The sequence below is a fragment of the Diaphorina citri genome, unplaced genomic scaffold (genome assembly GCF_000475195.1).
Source record: "Diaphorina citri unplaced genomic scaffold, Diaci psyllid genome assembly version 1.1 scaffold1432, whole genome shotgun sequence".
Lineage (NCBI taxonomy): Eukaryota > Metazoa > Arthropoda > Insecta > Hemiptera > Psyllidae > Diaphorina > Diaphorina citri.
This window is the reverse complement of record NW_007378858.1, coordinates 20,771-39,964: the sequence shown is the minus strand read 5'-3', so window position 1 is coordinate 39,964 and position 19,194 is coordinate 20,771. Positions and strand designations below refer to the sequence as shown.

The window sequence follows — 19,194 nt, the reverse complement described above, 5'->3', positions numbered from 1 at the left end:
TTTTTTACTTTCTATTTCTTTTCAAATACCTACGTATTCTGCAAATGTAATAGAAAGTCGTGTGATGTTCACACCAGATTTTTTTAAGAGGTTTTGACAGAGGGAACTGTACCTGCTATGGTCTTATCGTCCCGAAATCGAAGAGAGAAGGAAGACAGGATAGGAGAAAGCCAGCCGTTCCACTACCAACTAAGCTAACTAGGCTGGCTCCTAGGAATGAAACGGCTATTAACGGTGCCGTCTTGTCATCACTGTGCCAATGCTGCGGCCTAGCGCTTACAAGGCAGACGCACTACCAACTAAGCTAACTAGGCTGGCTCCTAGGAATGAAACGGCTATTAACGGTGCCGTCGTGTCATCACTGTACCAATGCTTGCCCAATGCCCACAGTTGGCAAGTTTGTCCACTAAAGATTTTCTTCTCTGCTTTTTTCAGGACCCAGGATTTGGTCAGAGCATTCTACACGAGTCTCAGCTAGTATTCCACACACCTCCATACAACGCCCCGGATGTGGCTATACACGACTATCCACCTCCCTCCTGGGGAGATAATAAACCTCCCCCTCCCCCTCCCTCAGCACCTCCACCCAACCAACTCACTGGAGAATCCTATCTAGGTAATACATAAATAAATAAACCTTTATTTGGTGGTCATTTAAAGGGACAATACAATACTTATAGGTTTAGAAAAACATACAAAGAGTAATCCTACCTATGAATATAACCAATAACCATTATACATGAAGTATTTTTAAGTTCTTCCCATTTGAAATATATGCCAAAGCTCAAGGCCAAGACCCCAATTCAGCAACTGCTGAGGTATAATCTAGGTAATACAAAGTAATAATAATAATAATAATAAAATAACCGCCCACATTAACCTCACACATCCTTAATGGGGCATGGAAAAGTCAGCAAGCACACTATTGTCCACATGGTCACCCATCCGGATACTAACCACGCGCAACGTTGCTTAACTTCAGTGATCCTTTACGAACTGGTTCATTCAATCGCCGCAAACAGTTTTGGAGGTTGGAGAAATAGAATAGAATAGAATATACCTTGTTTATCCTGCCAGAATGAGACTGAAAAATCCCTTTACTCCCGCAGTCTAAACAAGGTCTTATATATTTCATAGGATGTAAAAAAAACCTTGTTTAAATATTAAAAAAAGAAAAAAAAAATACAAAAATATGTGATAAAGGATTAGGATTAGGAAGATCTTCCTGGGGAGATAATAAACCTCCCCCTCCCCCTCCCTCAGCACCTCCACCCAACCAACTCACTGGAGAATCCTATCTAGGTAACACAAATAATGATAATAATGATAATGATAATAGTAATAGTAATAATAATAATAAAATAACCGCCCACATTAATCTCACACATCCTTAATGGGGCATGGAAAAGTTAGCAAGCACACTATTGTCCAGATGGTCACCCATCCGGATACTAACCACGCGCAACGTTGCTTAACTCCAGTGATCCTTTACGAACTGGTTCATTCAATCGCCGCAAACAGTTTTGGAGGTTGGAGAAATAAGTCTATTCGGGAGAGTAGACGACTTCCTCTTATTAAACAATTAAACAATTAGATCAAACTTTATTTACAGATGGTAACATAACGTACATATGTAGATATAAGTAAAAAATAAAGTTTGATCAAGGGTGGGGTTAATGCCTATGGCATTCTCTACCATATCCTCTTCGCCTTTTTCCGTGTACAGACGGGGTCGGCGTTTTTCGTCAGCCTCTCAATCAGCCCCAGGGTGATTGGGGGCTGATTGCTTTGGGCTGACATTTGGTTTTGGCTACGAGTGGATGTCCATCGCACTCAACATTTGCTATTCCTTTAGCAAAGGAAATTCAGGGTGGTTTCTTCTTCTTCTTCTTAGCCTTTACTCCCTGTTTAAAGTCCCCCAGCCAAACTAAGCTGGCTAGTCTACTCTGATTGGGTAAAAAAAGTGTCAATATCGGCCAATTGGTCGAAAAATCGGTCTAGCGTGAATATGGTTTGTCGTTTTGAGCAACATCCGTTTTCGAGTGGGTATGACACTAGGCTTACATCCCGGAGTTCCCGGTTTCGATTCAAATTTTTTTCAGCTCTTGTGCTGGGATTTTGGGGTTGCACTCAGCCTCGTATTTAGAATAGAATAGATACGAGTGCGCAGTGCGCACCCAAAGGTCATCGGACTTCCCAGTTGAAGTGGACTGTAATCTGGTGAAAATTTCCCTTTCTGCTCTAGTTGCCTAGTTGCTCCAAATACAAATTGAACTGGTAAAACCCTTTCTTGAAACCCTTGGTAAAGTTAAAACAAAAGATGATGGCAAACCGGTTTTCCACCTTAATCCTACCCCGTCTAGACAAAATCTCTACAATCTACATTTTTAATTTCAGTTACACTTTCAAATCACCCGTTATCAAGATCAGGAAAAACGAGAATTAAAATAAATAATTAATTAAATAAAAAAGAACAAGAAAAAAAATCTAATAAAAAATAAAAGAAGAAGAAGAAGAAAAAAAAAGAAATTAATATTTTCCGAAAAAAGATCACCAAGAAAACAAATAAAGGGTTTAAAAGAAAATTGAAAGAAAGCAAAAAGGGAAGGGATGAAAAAATTGAAGGGGGTAATTCACAAAATGGAGAGAATTCGTTGCGGGAGAGAACTCGTAAAGGAGAGAACTCGGGCACAAAAAGGTCCACGGGAGAGAATTCGTTACCTCCCATGATATGGACTACCCGACTTGGCCTCCTGATCTCAATCCCAGTGACAATTAGTTTATTTAGTCATCTTTTCTTGTTGTTTTTCCATTTTTTTTCTTCTTCTTTAGGTATTTTCTCCATTACATTATGGGTTTTTTTATGTTTTCCTTTTTGGCTCTGGGAAACGTATACTTTCTGCTCCTTGATGATTAGTTGATTTCATAATGTGGCCAAAACCGATTCTTTGGTTTCTCTTGTTGTGTGGAATATGGAAGTACCCTAGCTAATTTGAAAAGTGCTATTAGAAGAAAATTGCGAGCTATGCTTTGAAAAATTTCGAAGAGAGTCATGGAGATTTTTGTGGCGCTAGAGGAGGGTGTGTAGAAAAAAAGGATCGACACTTACGAGCATTGTGCTCCACAAAAAACTTCGATATCAAAAAATGACCAGATATTCTGAAAAGTAATAATGTTTTGTACATTTTAAAAGAAAAATCACTACTCTAGCCAGCCGTTCCGAGAACGAACATTATCCCATCAGGATAAAATCCGCCCCGGGCGGTAATCGAACCCGCGGCCTAGCGAAGCCAGAGGAGATTTTTTGGCGGTAAAAGGAGAGGGTGTCCTAATGGAGGAGTTGCAATTCGGAAAATATTATTAATAAAAGGTCGATTCCTATGTAAAAAGTTGTGGAAAATCCAAATCTGAGGTCAAAACTCCGAAAAAGTAACTTTGAAAGGTCGAAAATTCAATTTTCAATTGCCGTTCTAATGAAAAAGTTCAAAGAGTTGTGACGTCAGATTTCACGTCAAAATGCGCAGAAACGCTTGCGCACAAACAAACGAAGCGAGAGTCATGAATTATGACGTCATTGTCTACGGGTGTGTATGCCGTGACGTCAAACTTCACAATTTACCGGTATTTTTTAAATCGATTTATCTCGGTATTTGGAAATCGTAGAAGAAAAAGAAAAATTCCGTTGGTCCTCATTTTTCCTGCTCTATGACTTCGAAACATCACCCAAGTAAGCGCAACTGATCTATTAATAGGGTCGGCGTTTCTTGTCAGTCTCTTCCAGGCAGCCCTATTGTGTACCTCATGTCCTGATAAATTTTTCTCACCCAGGTCTTGATTCACACAATCCTTCCACCTTTTCTTCGGTCTCCCTCGCCTTTTTCTCCCCCTCACTTCCATTATCTCAACTCTTTTCCCTATGTAGCTCTCATCTCTTCTTTCAACATGTCCGTAGTCCATACCACTGCAGTGCAGTGCAGTTTCCTTTCCTGAATCTTTCTCGACACTTCTGTTACCTTCATCTTATTACAGTATTACTATTTAGCATTTATTTATTCTGGCTTTTTTTTTTAACCCCTAATCTTATTTAATATTTATTTATTCTGTCTGGCTGTGGGACTATAAACAGGGAGGAGAACAGCTAACCCTAACCAGCCTAGCTAGCTGGCAGTTCTTCGAAGGGTTCTCTCTGCTTTTAAAGAATAAGCACAAGTCCTCACGATGGTTGACTGCGGTTCAGGACGAGCCTATCAAACATGGCTAGAGACCATCTCCCAGGTGTGTGGCAGATACAAAAAGATCTCCTCTCTTTAATCTGCCATCACCATTCGGCGAAAGCTAAAGTCGCTACAACAACAACAAGAATATTTATTTATTATTTCTTTACTCCCCCTTCCACCCAGGTACTCTTCCGCACCGGTAAACTGCGAAGGCCTTATTGTCCCGAAATAGAAAAGAGAAGGCGTGCAGGGTTAAAGAAAGCCAGTTGTTTGCGAGAACACCTGGCTTTCTCTTATCTTGCAGAACTCCGGGCGGAAATCGAACCCGCGGCCTAGCGCCAACAAGGCAGGGGCGCTACCTTTCAAGCTAACTAGGCTGACTGCTAGGAGTTTTACGTTTACACCTATCAATATGGATAGTTGGACATATTTGCCATGTTGATGGTAGACTCAGTAACTTTGTGAAGGTAAATTCGATTTATTTTTTTTATCAATAAAATGAAATAAAGGGGGAAAAATATGGTCATATAGACGGGGTTAAAACAATCATGCCCATCTTTGGGCTACTGACATTGTTAACAATAATCATGCATATTATCATAATAATACACTCTTGAGTGGAAGGTTAACGCTGGAGGCATTCTCTACCACCTCTAACCCTTGGAGCTTCATTATTATGTGGTTAGTTTCTCAAATAATGACGATAAAATTCCATACCTCGGCTGGGATTGAAACCCACGCCCTCCTGTTTACCAGCCGAGATTTTTGAGATTTGATTGAGGGAATTGAAACTGCTAAGGTCTTGTCGTCTCGAAAGCAAAGAGAGAAGGAAGACATCATTATTATGTGGTTAGTTTCTCAAATAATGACGATAAAATTCCATACCTCGGCTGGGATTGAAACCCACGCCCTCCTGTTTACCAGCCGAGATTTTTGAGATTTGATTGAGGGAATTGAAACTGCTAAGGTCTTGTCGTCTCGAAAGCAAAGAGAAAGAAGACTGGATAGGAGAAAGCCAGGCGTTCCGAGAACAAACCATATCTGTTTAGGATAAAATCTGCCTCGGGGGGAAATTAAACTCGCGGCCTAGCGCTTAGAAGGAAGATGGGCGCTTTCCAGTGTTGAAATTTCCATAATAATAGTAGTGTAGCTCTCATCTCTTCTTTCAACATGTCCATAGTCCATACCACTGCAATCTCCTTTCCTGAATCTTTCTCGACACTTCTGTTACCTTCATCTTATTACAGTATTACTATTTAATATTTATGTATTATTTCTTTACTTCCCCTTTCCCCTCAGGTACTCTTCCGCACCGGTTAGACTCAGACTCCCGCCTGCACACGGCTCGCTCCATACTCAGCGTGCCCGAGTCTAATGAGGCCGGCCTGCCCCCCAAGTCTAGCGTGTCAGATTCTCGTCTGGCCGTGGACTATTTCGTGGCCCCTGCCCCCAACCTGGGCTCCGGCACTGATGATATACCCGCGGCTTCTGAGTCTGAGCAGAGCCTGTATAATAGTGGTGGAGAGGTGAGGGTGAGACTTTTTTTTATTTTTAAATTATTACCTATGATTAGGGGTTCAATAATCCTACATACTGGACGCCGCACACAGGAATTTCGCCACAAAAGATTCCCATTTCAATGTAATGTAACCTATGTTTGATGCGCATCTGGCTGTGAATTATTTTGTAGCCCCTTCAGGCTGAAGTCTGAACAGTGGTCTGTTGAGGGTGAGGAGACTTTTTGTAAGCTAAATACCTTTTTTTTTTCAAGTGTATCACCACCGTTATTATTTCGTACCACTGCAACAACTGCTCCTTTAGAGTCGTGTGGTCTGTGTTGTAGTATGTCCTTCAGTGGGCGTCCACAAATTCGGCAATAGACCATTTACAATTGACCAACCCAGAGACTGTTGACTATCGTACCAGGGTGTCCTCATTGGAGCTTGGAAACTCCTGCTTATTCAGATACGCTTGAAAATTTTGAGGTTGGAATGTTATCAACACTGTATAGAATAGAATAATAAAATAATTGTATTTATCAGAAAAATTTTACAATGTGGTTGGCAAAATGCAAAAATAAACAAACATTGGTATAAAGACTGTATACAAAAACAAACACTGTATACAAAACAATCGACCATCGCAGGAAAAAATACCAAGCTGATTTTCTGCGAGAGTCGGTACTATGGTCGGAGCACAAACATTGGTATAAAGACTGTATACAAAAACAAACACTGTATACAAAACAATCGACCATCGCAGGAAAAAATACCAAGCTGATTTTCTGCGAGACCATAGCTGATTTTCTATGGTCGGAACTATGGTCAAGGCTCCGTTGAGGACACTTCTATTCATTAGCATGGTTTGTTAATGTTATAGGCGACAAAAAATAAGTACAATACAAAGATAAGATAGAACAAAATAAATGGACCAACTACCTAACTAAACATTGAGATCTAATTGGTTAACCCCCATATCCTAGGACAGTATCCCTATGCAGTGAAAATCAGAGTGATGTGTTCTTCTCTGCAGAAGAAGAATTGAGTCATCAGTTAGCAAGTACCGCGTCAGCTACTGATCATCCTTCTAGATCAGGTATGTCACCCACCAAGCTCAATAGTGTTCAACCTAGATGTTCTGTAGTAAACAAGCGAGTTTTATCGGGAGATTTTTTGTTTTTGAAAGGAAAAATTGTCATATTTGTGTCACAGAGGGTCACACAGCATTTTCCAACCTCTAACTGATATTACTTCCATCTATCTTTTAATGAAGGAAGTCTTGTTTTCAAAAGAAATTTTACCTATCCAACCAACAAGAAGAATTGAGTCATCAGTTAGCAAGTACCGCGTCAGCTACTGATCATCCTTCTAGATCAGGTATGTCACCAACCAAGCTCAATAGTGTTTAACCTAGATGTTCTGTAGTAAACAAGCGAGTTTTATCGGGAGATTTTTTTGTTTTTGAAAGGAAAAAATTGTCATATTTGTGTCACAGAGGGTCACACTGCATTTTCCAACCTCTAACTGATTCCAACCTCTAACTGGAACGTATTCATAATGTTGTTATATAAGATCATGCACAGCATTGTGGATGTTCCCTCCGCAATGGAGTACATTTTTATAAAGGTGCCACCAGTGGGACTACGCCAGAGAGAAGACCCTGCATTTTTATCCTCTGGAAAGGTTGGGTGCAGCCCAATATATTCTGCTTCGACACTGCCCACTGCTATGGAACTATATAACCAATACTCCTCAGATCTGGACTTTGCAGGCCGTCCCCAGTTCGGCCACTATTGGGAACTTAGAGCTGGGAGCGACCAGACAGCCTTTGTATCGGAGTGATCATGAAATACATACGCCTGAGCATAGAGATGAAATGAGACTGTTGGAAGATACACCACTCACAGGTACTTAACTAAATCTACTACAAAAAAAAGGACAAATAGACAGACAGAGAGACCTACGACAAACTGGCAGACGGCCAGTCAGGCCGTCCCCAGTTCGGCCACTATTGGGAACTTAGAGCTGGGAGCGACCAGACAGCCTTTGTATCGGAGTGATCATGAAATACATACACCTGAGCATAGAGATGAAATGAGACTGTTGGAAGATACACCACTCACAGGTACTTAACTAAATCTACTACTTAAAAAAAAGGACAAATAGACAGACAGAGAGACCTACGACAAACTGGCAGACGGGTAGTCAAATAAAACAAAAAGTTGATAAAGCAATGCGATTTTTCTCTTTTTTAAGCGGTTTGATAGAAAGAACCGGTCATTATTTCCAAGTAATGATGATGAAAAATGAGTCTCCTGCATCCATCAAATCTAAACTTCTGAGTCTTCCCTCCTTGCACCAGGTGGCTGACAGCTAACTTTTTTGTTAGCCTTTTGGTGTTTTTATTATTTTTTCTTTTATTTGTTTAATTTTACTGTAGTTTTAAGTTGGGGACTTGATGTACTAATGGGTAGCCCCCGTGAATTGAAATAAAATTAATTAAAAAAAAAACTGCGAAGGCCTTATTGTCCCGAAATCGAAAAGAGAAGGCGTGCAGGGTTAAAGAAAGCCAGTTGTTCTCGGAGAACAACTGGCTTTCTCTTATCTTGCAGAACCCCGGGCGGAAATCGAACCCGCGGCCTAGCGCCAACAAGGCAGGGGCGCTACCTTTCAAGCTAAACTAGGCTGACTGCTAGGAGTTTACGTTTACAACTGCATCATCAGTGATAACTGACACATAGAAAGGAAAGAAGAAGAAACTAAATAAAAATATACTCATAATATAAAACAAATGATAAAAAGAAAGACAATAAAATCAAAAAATATAATAAATTATAATGCTAAATATTTTTTTGAAAATTTTGAAAATTCCGTCCAAATTAGGCTGTATCACGGGCGAAACAATAAAGTAAATCCTTAAACATACCTACCTGTGAAGTGTAACAGTTATTTCTCTATCAATATGGATAGTTGGACATATTTGGCATAATAAATGTTACGTTTGGTACGTTAATTTTCGGCTAAAATTCATTGTCTTCCTTCTCTCTTCGATTTCGGGACGATAAGACCAAAGCAGTTACAGTTCCCTCTGTCAAACCTCTTTAAAAAATAATAATAATAATAATAATAAAATTCATATTCCCATTTTTTTCTCCCCAGCGCCACCTCGAATCCCGGACCTCGGCTCAGAAGACTGGCACCATCACCGTGGCAGTCTCCTATCTAACGTAATGCCTCGTTCTGTATCACCACGTCTATTAGCCTCCTCTCTGAATGGTCTAGCTGAAGCAGATCCACTACTTATGGATTCTTCAGATAGCATATCCAGTACAAGCTTTATATCCGCTGTTTCGTCCCAGGTAGGGTTCCCAGACGTCCATATTTCGCGGGACATCGGACCTCGGCTCAGAAGACTGGCACCATCACCGTGGCAGTCTCCTATCTAACGTAATGCCTCGTTCTGTATCACCACGTCTATTAGCGTCCTCTCTCAATGGTCTAGCTGAAGCAGATCCACTACTTATGGACTCTTCAGATAGCATATCCAGTACAAGCTTTATATCCGCTGTTTCGTCCCAGGTAAGCATATCCAGTACAAGCTTTATATCCGCTGTTTCATCCCAGGTAAGCATATCCAGTACAAGCTTTATATCCGCTGTTTCGTCCCAGGTAAGCATATCCAGTACAAGCTTTATATCCGCTGTTTCGTCCCAGGTAAGCATATCCAGTACAAGCTTTATATCCGCTGTTTCGTCCCAGGTAAGCATATCCAGTACAAGCTTTAAATTCGCTGTTTCGTCCCAGGTAAGCATATCCAGTACAAGCTTTATATCCGCTGTTTCGTCCCAGGTAAGCATATCCAGTACAAGCTTTATATCCGCTCTTTCGTCCCAGGTAAGTCCGTAAGCATATCCAGTACAAGCTTTATATCCGCTGTTTCGTCCCAGGTAAGTCCGTAAGCATATCCAGTACAAGCTTTATATCCGCTGTTTCGTCCCAGGTAAGTCCGTAAGCATATCCAGTACAAGCTTTATATCCGCTGTTTCGTCCCAGGTAAGTCCGTCAGCATATCCAGTACAAGCTTTATATCCGCTGTTTCGTCCCAGGTAAGTCCGTCTGCATATCCAGTACAAGCTTTATATCCGCTGTTTCGTCCCAGGTAGGGTTCCCAGACGTCCATATTTCGCGGGACATGTCCCGCTTTTTGAAGGTTTGTCCCGCGTCCTGCCATCTTTCTCAAAATATCAAAAAATGTCCCGCTTTTTAAGAATATCGGTAAAATGTCCATTTTTCTTTGATGTTGATAATCGTAATCTGTTTTAACACTTTGTTTGTTTAGAAAGAAAAATTTTAAATAGAAAAATAAGATTGCTTGAGTTTGCAGTTACGAGTATAAACTTATAAAGGTAAAAAGAAACAAGTGAGCTAAATAACATCTTATAATTAGGTAGATACAATTATTACGAGTAACATACGATCATTCGAATAAAGTTCGGGAATAAAACAGCATACTCTGTGGCCGTCACAGTCATCTTGTAGGTAAGATTGCTTGAGTTTGCAGTTACGAGTATAAACTTATAAAGGTAAAAAGAAACAAGTGAGCTAAATAACATCTTATAATTAGGTAGGTACAATTATTACGAGTAACATACGATCATTCGAATAAAGTTGGGGAATAAAACAGCATACTCTGTGGCCGTCACAGTCATTTTGTAGACACCCCCTATTTAATTATATGTAGGTAGGTAGGTACCTACTACTTTTTTTAAACCAGTTAGTACGGTTTTCGAGGTGTCCCGCTTTTTTTTTCAAAATGTCCCGCTTTTTCAACTAGAATGTCCTGCGTTTAAAAATAATCATCTGGTAACCCTAGTCCCAGGTAAGTCCGTAGTACTCTGGGGTTGTGTCCTGGAAGACAAGAAGAGTGTTTCGTCTCAGGTAAGTCCGTAAGCATATCCAGTACAAGCTTTATATCCGCTGTTTCGTCCCAGGTAAGTCCGTAGTGCTCTGGGGTTGTGTTCTGGAGGTCTCGGGTTCAAAGCCTGGAAGACTTGGAGTTTTTTTTATAGCCTTTGTGTTTGAATTTTGGTGTGTACACAGCCTTTGAGCATTGGGTGTTTTGCATTTAGTTTATTCTTTTATAAATTTATACCGTTTTCCGGTCTTACTTACATTGTGTGTCCGTGAGACAGGCATTGTTACCAATTTGGAAGGAGTAGGGTTGTAAACCTTTTGGACACTCAGAAATTATATCTGGGCTCCTTTCATCTCCCACTTTGTACCGTTATAAATAGAGCTGTCATTTAGTTTCCAACCTCAGTGGTGTAGTGGTTAGCGTGGTGGACTCTGGATCTGGAGGTTGGTGGTTCGAGTCCAAGTCAAGTCATGAAATTTAGCGTAGTGTATTAAGCGGGGGGTTGTAAACCTTTTGGACACTCAGAAATTATATCTGGGCTCCTTTCATCTCCCACTTTGTACCGTTATAAATAGAGCTGTCATTTATTTTCCAACCTCAGTGGTGTAGTGGTTAGCGCGGTGGACTTTGAATCTGGAGGTTGGTGGTTCGAGTCCAAGTCAAGTCACAAAATTTAGCGTAGTGTATTAAGCGGTGAACGACATTTGTGACAAGCATTTATGCTTAACACAATTAAAATTCCTTTTTATCTATTTTCCCACCGGATTTTCCGGACAAAGATGGAGGTTGGTGGTTCGAGTCCAAGTCAAGTCACAAAATTTAGCGTAGTGTATTAAGCGGTGAACGACATTTGTGACAAGCATTTATGTTTAACACAATTAAAATTCCTTTTTATCTATTTTCCCACCGGATTTTCCGGACAAAGGCCATTACTAGTTGAGTTTTGAGATTTATTGACTGACTTTTGACTCGGATACATGAAAAACGTTCGCATTCGTCAGATTTGATTTTACGTGCAACGTGCAATGCAAAAGCTTTGCACGATGCTTTGCACGTTGCATTGCACAAGTCTGGACCCACCATTATGACAGTATTACTATTTAATATTTATTTATTATTTCTTTACTTCCCCCTTCCACCCAGGTACTCTCCCGCACCGGTAAAAAAAAAACAAACGAGTTTTCAGATTTTTCAGTGGTGTATCGTTCTTATTCACAGGAGGACCTGGCCCTGGTGAATCTTCACATGCAAGTGAACAAGCCCATCATAGACTCCCCTCTACTGATGGCCACCTATATCAATCATCTGAGTCAAATATCTTGCTCCAATTGGACCCAGGTATCTTTACCTGCTGGGTCGGATGCCTTCACTGTACCACTGTTTCAAAGGTAAATAAATATTAAAGTTGGTAACTTTTGAAGATATACGTTTGAAAAAAAAATGTTTTTATTTAGTAGCTATGAAACAACTGCTACATTAGACCCTTGTAGTCTGTGTCGTAGCATGCCCTTCCCGTAGTATGCCTCTCATCAGATAGGCGAGAAGAGACACAATACTTCCCATTTAGGTGCTGGGTGAACACGAGAACACCAGAAAGTAACCCGTTGAAATATTTGCAATCGAAAAACAAGTACAAATTTTCGTCAACGATGGGATTTAAACCCGGGACCTTCTGCATGGCAAGCAAGTGCGTTACCACTGGGCTAACTGTGCCCGCAAAGTTCCGTGATAACTCTAAAACGGTTGGTCCGATTCGAATGAAATTTGTAAGCCCTTCCTCTGTCTGGTTTTTATATCTATTTTGCTCAATCTTTAGTGGCAACCTCTTTAGTGGCTATTACCATTAATATCTTTTTTATATTTATAATTTTCTCCATTGGGTCGGATGCCTTCACTGTACCACTGTTTCAAAGGTAAATAAATATTAAAGTTGGTAACTTTTGAAGATATACGTTTGAAAAAAAAAAAAAAAATATTGTTTTTATTTAGTAGCTATAAACAACTGCTACATTAGACCCTTGTAGTCTGTGTCGTAGCATGTTCATCCCGTAGTATGGCTCTCATCAGATAGGCAAGAAGAAGCAATACTTCCCATTTAGGTGCTGGGTCAACACGAGAACAGCAGAAAGTAACCCGTTGAAATATTTGCAATCGAAAAACAAGTACAAATTTTTGTCAACGATGGGATTCAAACCCGGGACCTTCTGCATGGCAAGCAAGTGCGTTACCACTGGGCTAACTGTGGCCCCAAAGTTCCGTGATAACTCTAGAACGGTTGGTCCAATTCAAATGAAAGTTTGTATACGTCTTTGGCCTATTTTCTGATGAGTTTTTAGACCTTTGGGGCCTTGAACCTTCTGCATGGCAAGCAAGTGCGTTACCACTGGGCTAACTGTGGCCCCAAAGTTCCGTGATAACTCTAGAACGGTTGGTCCAATTCGAATGAAAGTTTGTATACGTCTTTGGCCTATTTTCTGATGAGTTTTTAGACCTTTGGGGCCTTGAAAGCGCTTCCTCTGTCTAGTTTTTATATCTATTTTGCTCACTTTTATTTCAGGTCGAGTGATGGTCGACTTGTATTCATAGGAAGCAAGTATCTGCCCAAGTTCGACACCATTACCGAAGGCTTCACTTGTCTTAAGATGGTGACTAGAAGTTCTCCTGGTATGGGCACCAATAAGGACAAAGAGGTAATAGAACAAACGGAGTTTTAACTTCAACAGGTATTTTCCTTTTTCCCTGAAGAGGTTTGATAGACGGAATTGAAACAACGGAGGTCTTATCGTCCCGAACTTGAAGAGAGAAGGAGACCAGGAGAGGAGAATGCCAGCCGTTCCGAGAACGAACCTTATCTGTTTAGGATAAAGTCCGCCACGGGCGGGAATCGAACCCGCACTTCAAAAGTATCAATCATGATTCAACATTTTTTTTTGCTCTCTTGGCGTTATTCTTTTCAACACAAATAGTTTTTTTTTGGGGGGGGGATTTCATAACTTTTTGTAGTTTATCAATTTGTACCAGGACCAGGACGTGACTTAGCGCTTAAGAGGCGGGCACATTACCTTCCAAGCTAATTTGGCCGGCTACTTTTACCTTCCCAGCTAATTTGCTCGGCTCTTAACCTATTTATTTTCCTCCAGGCCTCATCAGCTACCCGCACCCCCACCTGTGCTTACCCTTGGGATAGTCAGGTGGAGCACTGCGTTAAGAAACTGGAAGAAATAGAAGCCAACAGTAAGCAGGGACCTCAAGAGGAGCTGCTATCCATGAGAAATGAGTGTGGTACCAAGACCACTGTCGTAGTCAAAATGAAAGGTAAGTTCATTGGTCTTTTAAAGGATCGATACAATATCTACTATTCATCTAAAAACAGAGCACGAGTACACATAAGTGAAGGTCATTTCGCGTGCCGATGCCGTCGATATATTGCTGACTAATTTCCGTTCAGGTACCTCTAACTACCAAGAATATGTATTTGTAAATGCAGTTTCTTTGTGTTATTATATCACAACTTTGGTCCTCACTGCAGCATTGTAGGATTTTTCCCAATATTTCAACAATCCTAACATCCAATGTTTACCTACCATGCTGGCACCGGTCGCTATGCGCATACATATGTCATAGCTACTCATTTTCCTCACGAAGCTGAGTGGACCCCGCAACGGCCAGTCACGGAATCAATCATTTGCTTGATACAAATTTCTTGACCCCGTCGGGAATCGAACCAGGGTCTCCCGCGTGCAAGGCGAGTGCAGTGACCACTACGCCATGGGAGCTGACAGAATATGTATTTAAAACAATCAAGTTATATGGAAAGCAAACGTAAAGTAACCTACTACCTACCCGCAGCGAGCGCTGAGACTATTGCGGAGACTCCTCCTTCGTCTTCCTCCTAACCTTTTCCCATGTACAGACAGGGTCGGTGTTATTCGTCAGCCTCTCAACCAGCCCTAGGGTGACCGCTTTTGGGCTCAATCTAATCGAGATAAATCAGTGAGACGAATCAGTGCTCTTTAATTGAGACAAATTAGTGCTTTCTAATGGGTGCGAATTAGTGTTGGCTAATTAGGACGAATTATAGTTCTCTAATGGGGGCGAATTAGTGTTAGCTAATTGAGACGAATTAGCGTTCTCTAATGGGGGCGAATTAGTGTTAGCTAATTGAGACGAATTATTGCTTTCTAATGGGGGGCGCATTAGTGCTTTCTAATTGAGACGAATTAGTGTTCTCTAATTGAGACGAATATGTTAGTGGAGGTTCTGCAGTTAGTGGGAGTGGAGAGGTTGGTGGAACTAGTGGATGTCAGGAGAAGGAAGACTCCTGGGCATCGCTGTCGGAGGATAAGATGGGATTTATTATGATGGAGTGTGGACTTGAAGGTGAGATAATTTCAATTCAATTTACATTTATCTATTTTCTCTGTGGTTCAATTCAATTTACATTTATCTACTTTCTCTGTGGTTCAATTCAAAATCACCTACACCCCCAAGAAGTTTTTGTAAGCTTTGGGGGTGAGCTAACCTTTGTAATTTTTGTTTTGTTAAAAATAAAGTTATTTTCGTTCAGTTCAGTTCAGTTCCTTCTCAGTCTCTATCGTCTTCTTTGAGTCCGGTTTATCCTTCTTTTCTTTATATGTAGTTTTTCCTTTTTACTTTTCCTTATCCTATAGGAAGGAAAGTAATGTAATCGGGTCAAATTTTCGATGGTCAGTTTTTAGTGCCAAAACACGTTTTGAGGTCCCTAGAGCCTAAATCCAAAGTTTCAGCCATTGGTCCGTGTGTGTGTCTGTCTGTAAACAAAATATCTCGAGAACGGTAAGAAGACTTTTTAAGACCTATAGAACTTTTTCTGAGAGAGTTCTACCGATCCGATAACCACATTATTATTGAGCTATGTGTTTTGCGTTGTGCAGGCGGAGGTAGTAAGAGGAGCACTGCAGAGAGGAAGAGCAAACCTGGCGATCAGGTGCCCTGCCATACGTATGAGGAAACTATTGCATCCCAGGTATGGAACTATAATTTACTATCTCAGGTATGATAAACATTTTGTAATTTGTTGTTTTGTGGAGCCTTTTGCTCCGTACCTGAAAAAAGAAGAAGAAAGGAATTGATTTGTTTAAATTTAAATCTTGCGCACTTGTATTTTACATTAAATGTATTTATTTGTATTTTAAATTGATTTTTTTTTTTTTGTCTGCAAGGCAGCGTAGTTAGCTTGGTTGGTAGCGCGTCTGCCTTGTAAGCGCTAGGCCGCGGGTTCGATTCCCGCCAGGGACGGATTTTATCCTAAACAGATAAGGTTCGTTCTCGGAACGGCTGGCTTTCTCCTATCCTGTCTTCCTTCTCTCACTTTCGAGACGATAAGACCTTAGCAGTTACAGTTCCCTCTATCAAACCTCTTAGCACGAAAAAAAGTTTGGAAATGTTGGGCTTATAAGAGCAACTGTTCTGTGCTAGTTCAATTTCCCGACTTCTAATTACTCTCTATTTTTCTTCCAGGTCCAAGGCAGTATCGTACTGCCCAAGATCAACATTGCTGTGTTACAAGTGAGCGTGGTAGAAGAAGTGATTGCATTCTCAGCCCTGGATAACATACGAGATTTGACCTGTGTCTCATTCCTAGCCATATGTTTAGAGGGTAAGACTTTGAATAATTAGATAGATAGATAGATAATAGATAATAATGTATATTTGTATGGAGAAAAAAAAAATAAATTAAATAATTTGCCTTCTCTTTTGTAATGTTTTCCAGGAATCACCACAAGGTTTCACATAGGCAAAGAGTCTCGGGAGATCGTGCAGACATTTCATCGTCCCACTGTCACGCCCAGTGGTAAGAAGAATAATGTGTTCAAAGCAGCTCACAAGGCATTCCTTCTGGGACACTCATCTAGTAATAACACAGGTAAGAGAAACTTGAATTATTCACTGAAAACTTGATACTTAAATCTAAGAAAAAAGAAAGAAAGATGTTTGATAGAGCGAATTGTAAGAACGTAGGTCTATCATTCCGAAATCTAAGAGAGATGAAAGGCAGGATAGGAGAAAGCCAGCCGTTCCGAGAACAAACCTTATCTGTTTGGAAAAAAGTTCGCCCCGGGCGGGAACTGAACCCACGACTTATGGGTTCTGCACCGTCAGTGGCAGTCTCTGCCGGAAAGAATATCCGCCAGCACGAAGATCTCATAATGGCTTACCTTATTTTATAATTGCCTAGGGTTCTTTGTGGTCAATTCAATTAATTATAAAATAGTCAATTATAAAATAAGGTAAGCCATTATCTAATTTGGGTGTCTAATATGAATCTAATTAATAATAATTCCCCTTCGAAGATCTCATGTTTGTCCTCTATTTTCTGCACCAGAGATTATTCCAAGTATCTAACCTCAGTGGTGTAGTGGTTAGCGCCGTGGACTTCGGATCTGGAGGTTGGTGGTTCGAGTCCAAGTCAAGTCATAAAATTTAGCGCAGTGCATTAAGCAGGGAACAACATTTGTGACAAGCATTTATGCTCAACACAATTAAAATTCCTTTTTCTCTTTTTTTTTTTTTTATTCCAAGTATCTTCTAATTATTCGCAGGTCAAGATAACAAGGTAGGAGAGCCCGTGTATATTGAAACATCAGAAAGAACCCAAGAGGAAACTGTAATAACACTATCGCTATAGAAGATCCACCGCTGTGGTCACCTGCCTTATGTCGCAGGCCTTGGATGAGTCCAGTGTTCATATGCCAGTCAAGGTAAACCATACTGTAGGAACTACCCTGTATTTACTAAAAAAGAAAGAAAAGAAAAAGAAGTAATATCCCCCCAAAAAACACTTTGTGTTGGAAGAAAAAGAAAAATTCGGTTGGTCCTCATTTTTCCTGCTCTATGACTTTGAAACATCACCCAAGTAAGCGCAACTGATCTATTGAGCATGCTTGAGTGCTTGTCACAAATGAGGTTCTCCACTCAATACACCTTACACCTCTATAAATAATACAATAAACCTAATCGCTTTTTTCCAGGACGCCAATCACGCGTAGCAAAATCGCCTACACCCGTCTCGATTGGAATCTGCTGAGTACAGCGTCACCCGGTATAACTGCCTGGATGAACCCTAGTAACCGCTGTGTCATACGGGGTGTCCACGCGTTACGATGTCGCTATAGAAAGAAAAAGAAAAATTCCGTTGGTCCTCATTTTTCCTGCTCTATGACTTTGAAACATCACACAAGTAAGCGCAACTGATCTATTATAGGGAAGTCGTTTCATATCAATCCCGAGTTGGTAAACCCTAGCATAAATGACTGGATTTTTCACTCCCTAAAGTTTGGATCCACAATCTGAAGAAAAAGAAAAATTCCGTTGGTCCTCATTTTTCCTCCTCTATGACTTTGAAACATCACCCAAGTAAGCGCAACTGATCTATTATTCGCAGGTCAAGATAACAAGGTAGGAGAGCCCGTGTATATTGAAACATCAGAGAGAACCCAAGAGGAAACTGTAATAACACTGCACGTATCCAGACTACACATGCAACTACGCAGACTACAGAACCAGAGCTCTCTGCTACAGGTAAGCAAACCCTTTTCCCTTTGAACTACAAAAACCAGTTTTTTTGGATTTTTGGCTTTATGGTTTTCTGGACAAAATTTGCACCACCATTTTCGTGTTGCTGGTAAAAGGACCTTTAATTTGATATATAGGTCGACCAGGTTTGGATAAGTCCTTCAGGTTGGCAAAATGCAAAAATAAACAAACATTGGTATAAAGACTGTATACAAAAACAAACACTGTATACAAAACAATCGACCATCGCAGAAAAAAATACCAAGCTGATTTTCTGCGAGGGTTGGAGCTATGGTCAAGGCTCTATTGAGGACACTTCTATTCATTAGCATGGTTTGTTAATGTTATAGGTGACAGGTGCTCTACCCCCATATCCCAGAATTTTACACTTGAACTACAAAAACCAGTTTTTTTGGATTTTTGGCTTTATGGTTTTCTGGACAAAATTTGCACCACCATTTTCGTGTTAGGGGCCTTGAAAGCGCTTCCTCTGTCTAGTTTTTATATCTATTTTGCTCACTTTTATTTCAGGTCGAGTGATGGTCGACTTGTATTCATAGGAAGCAAGTATCTGCCAAAGTTCGACACCATTACCGAAGGCTTCACTTGTCTTAAGATGGTGACTAGAAGTTCTCCTGGTATGGGCACCAATAAGGACAAAGAGGTAATAGAACTGTGGGAGCGATGAAATGAGAAGTCCAGTTATAGAGGTTGATATCAGAAGGTTTTGATTTGATTTGATTTTTATTTTGGAGTGAATTAATTTTACAAGGAAAAACTTAAAACTATACATGGAAGAACTCGCTCCCACAGAACAAACAAAGTTTTAACTTCAACAGGTATTTTCCTTTTTCCCTGAAGAGGTTTGATAGACGGAATTGAAACAACGGAGGTCTTATCGTCCCGAAATTGAAGAGAGAAGGAGACCAGGAGAGGACAGACACCGAAGCGAATACAATAGTCCGTCCCTTATACCTTTTTATTACTATTGTAATAATAAAGGAAGGAC

At 40.5% G+C, this 19,194-nt stretch overlaps 1 protein-coding gene across 1 annotated transcript in view; it reads left to right on the top strand.

Annotated features, from left to right (window-relative positions):
* Window positions 1-19,194, top strand: part of LOC103515862 — a 63,000-nt gene that overhangs the window by 23,939 nt on the left and 19,867 nt on the right. Inside the window, exons 21-36 of the mRNA XM_026828438.1 lie at window positions 436-616; window positions 5,517-5,749; window positions 6,692-6,859; window positions 7,488-7,623; window positions 8,876-8,943; window positions 9,080-9,295; window positions 11,850-12,019; window positions 13,189-13,321; window positions 13,772-13,958; window positions 14,871-15,011; window positions 15,545-15,636; window positions 16,131-16,269; window positions 16,384-16,536; window positions 18,055-18,191; window positions 18,536-18,591; window positions 18,717-18,849. Coding sequence (XP_026684239.1) covers window positions 436-616; window positions 5,517-5,749; window positions 6,692-6,859; window positions 7,488-7,623; window positions 8,876-8,943; window positions 9,080-9,295; window positions 11,850-12,019; window positions 13,189-13,321; window positions 13,772-13,958; window positions 14,871-15,011; window positions 15,545-15,636; window positions 16,131-16,269; window positions 16,384-16,536; window positions 18,055-18,191; window positions 18,536-18,591; window positions 18,717-18,849 — 2,343 coding nt within the window. The remainder of the gene's footprint in view (window positions 1-435; window positions 617-5,516; window positions 5,750-6,691; window positions 6,860-7,487; window positions 7,624-8,875; window positions 8,944-9,079; window positions 9,296-11,849; window positions 12,020-13,188; window positions 13,322-13,771; window positions 13,959-14,870; window positions 15,012-15,544; window positions 15,637-16,130; window positions 16,270-16,383; window positions 16,537-18,054; window positions 18,192-18,535; window positions 18,592-18,716; window positions 18,850-19,194) is intronic.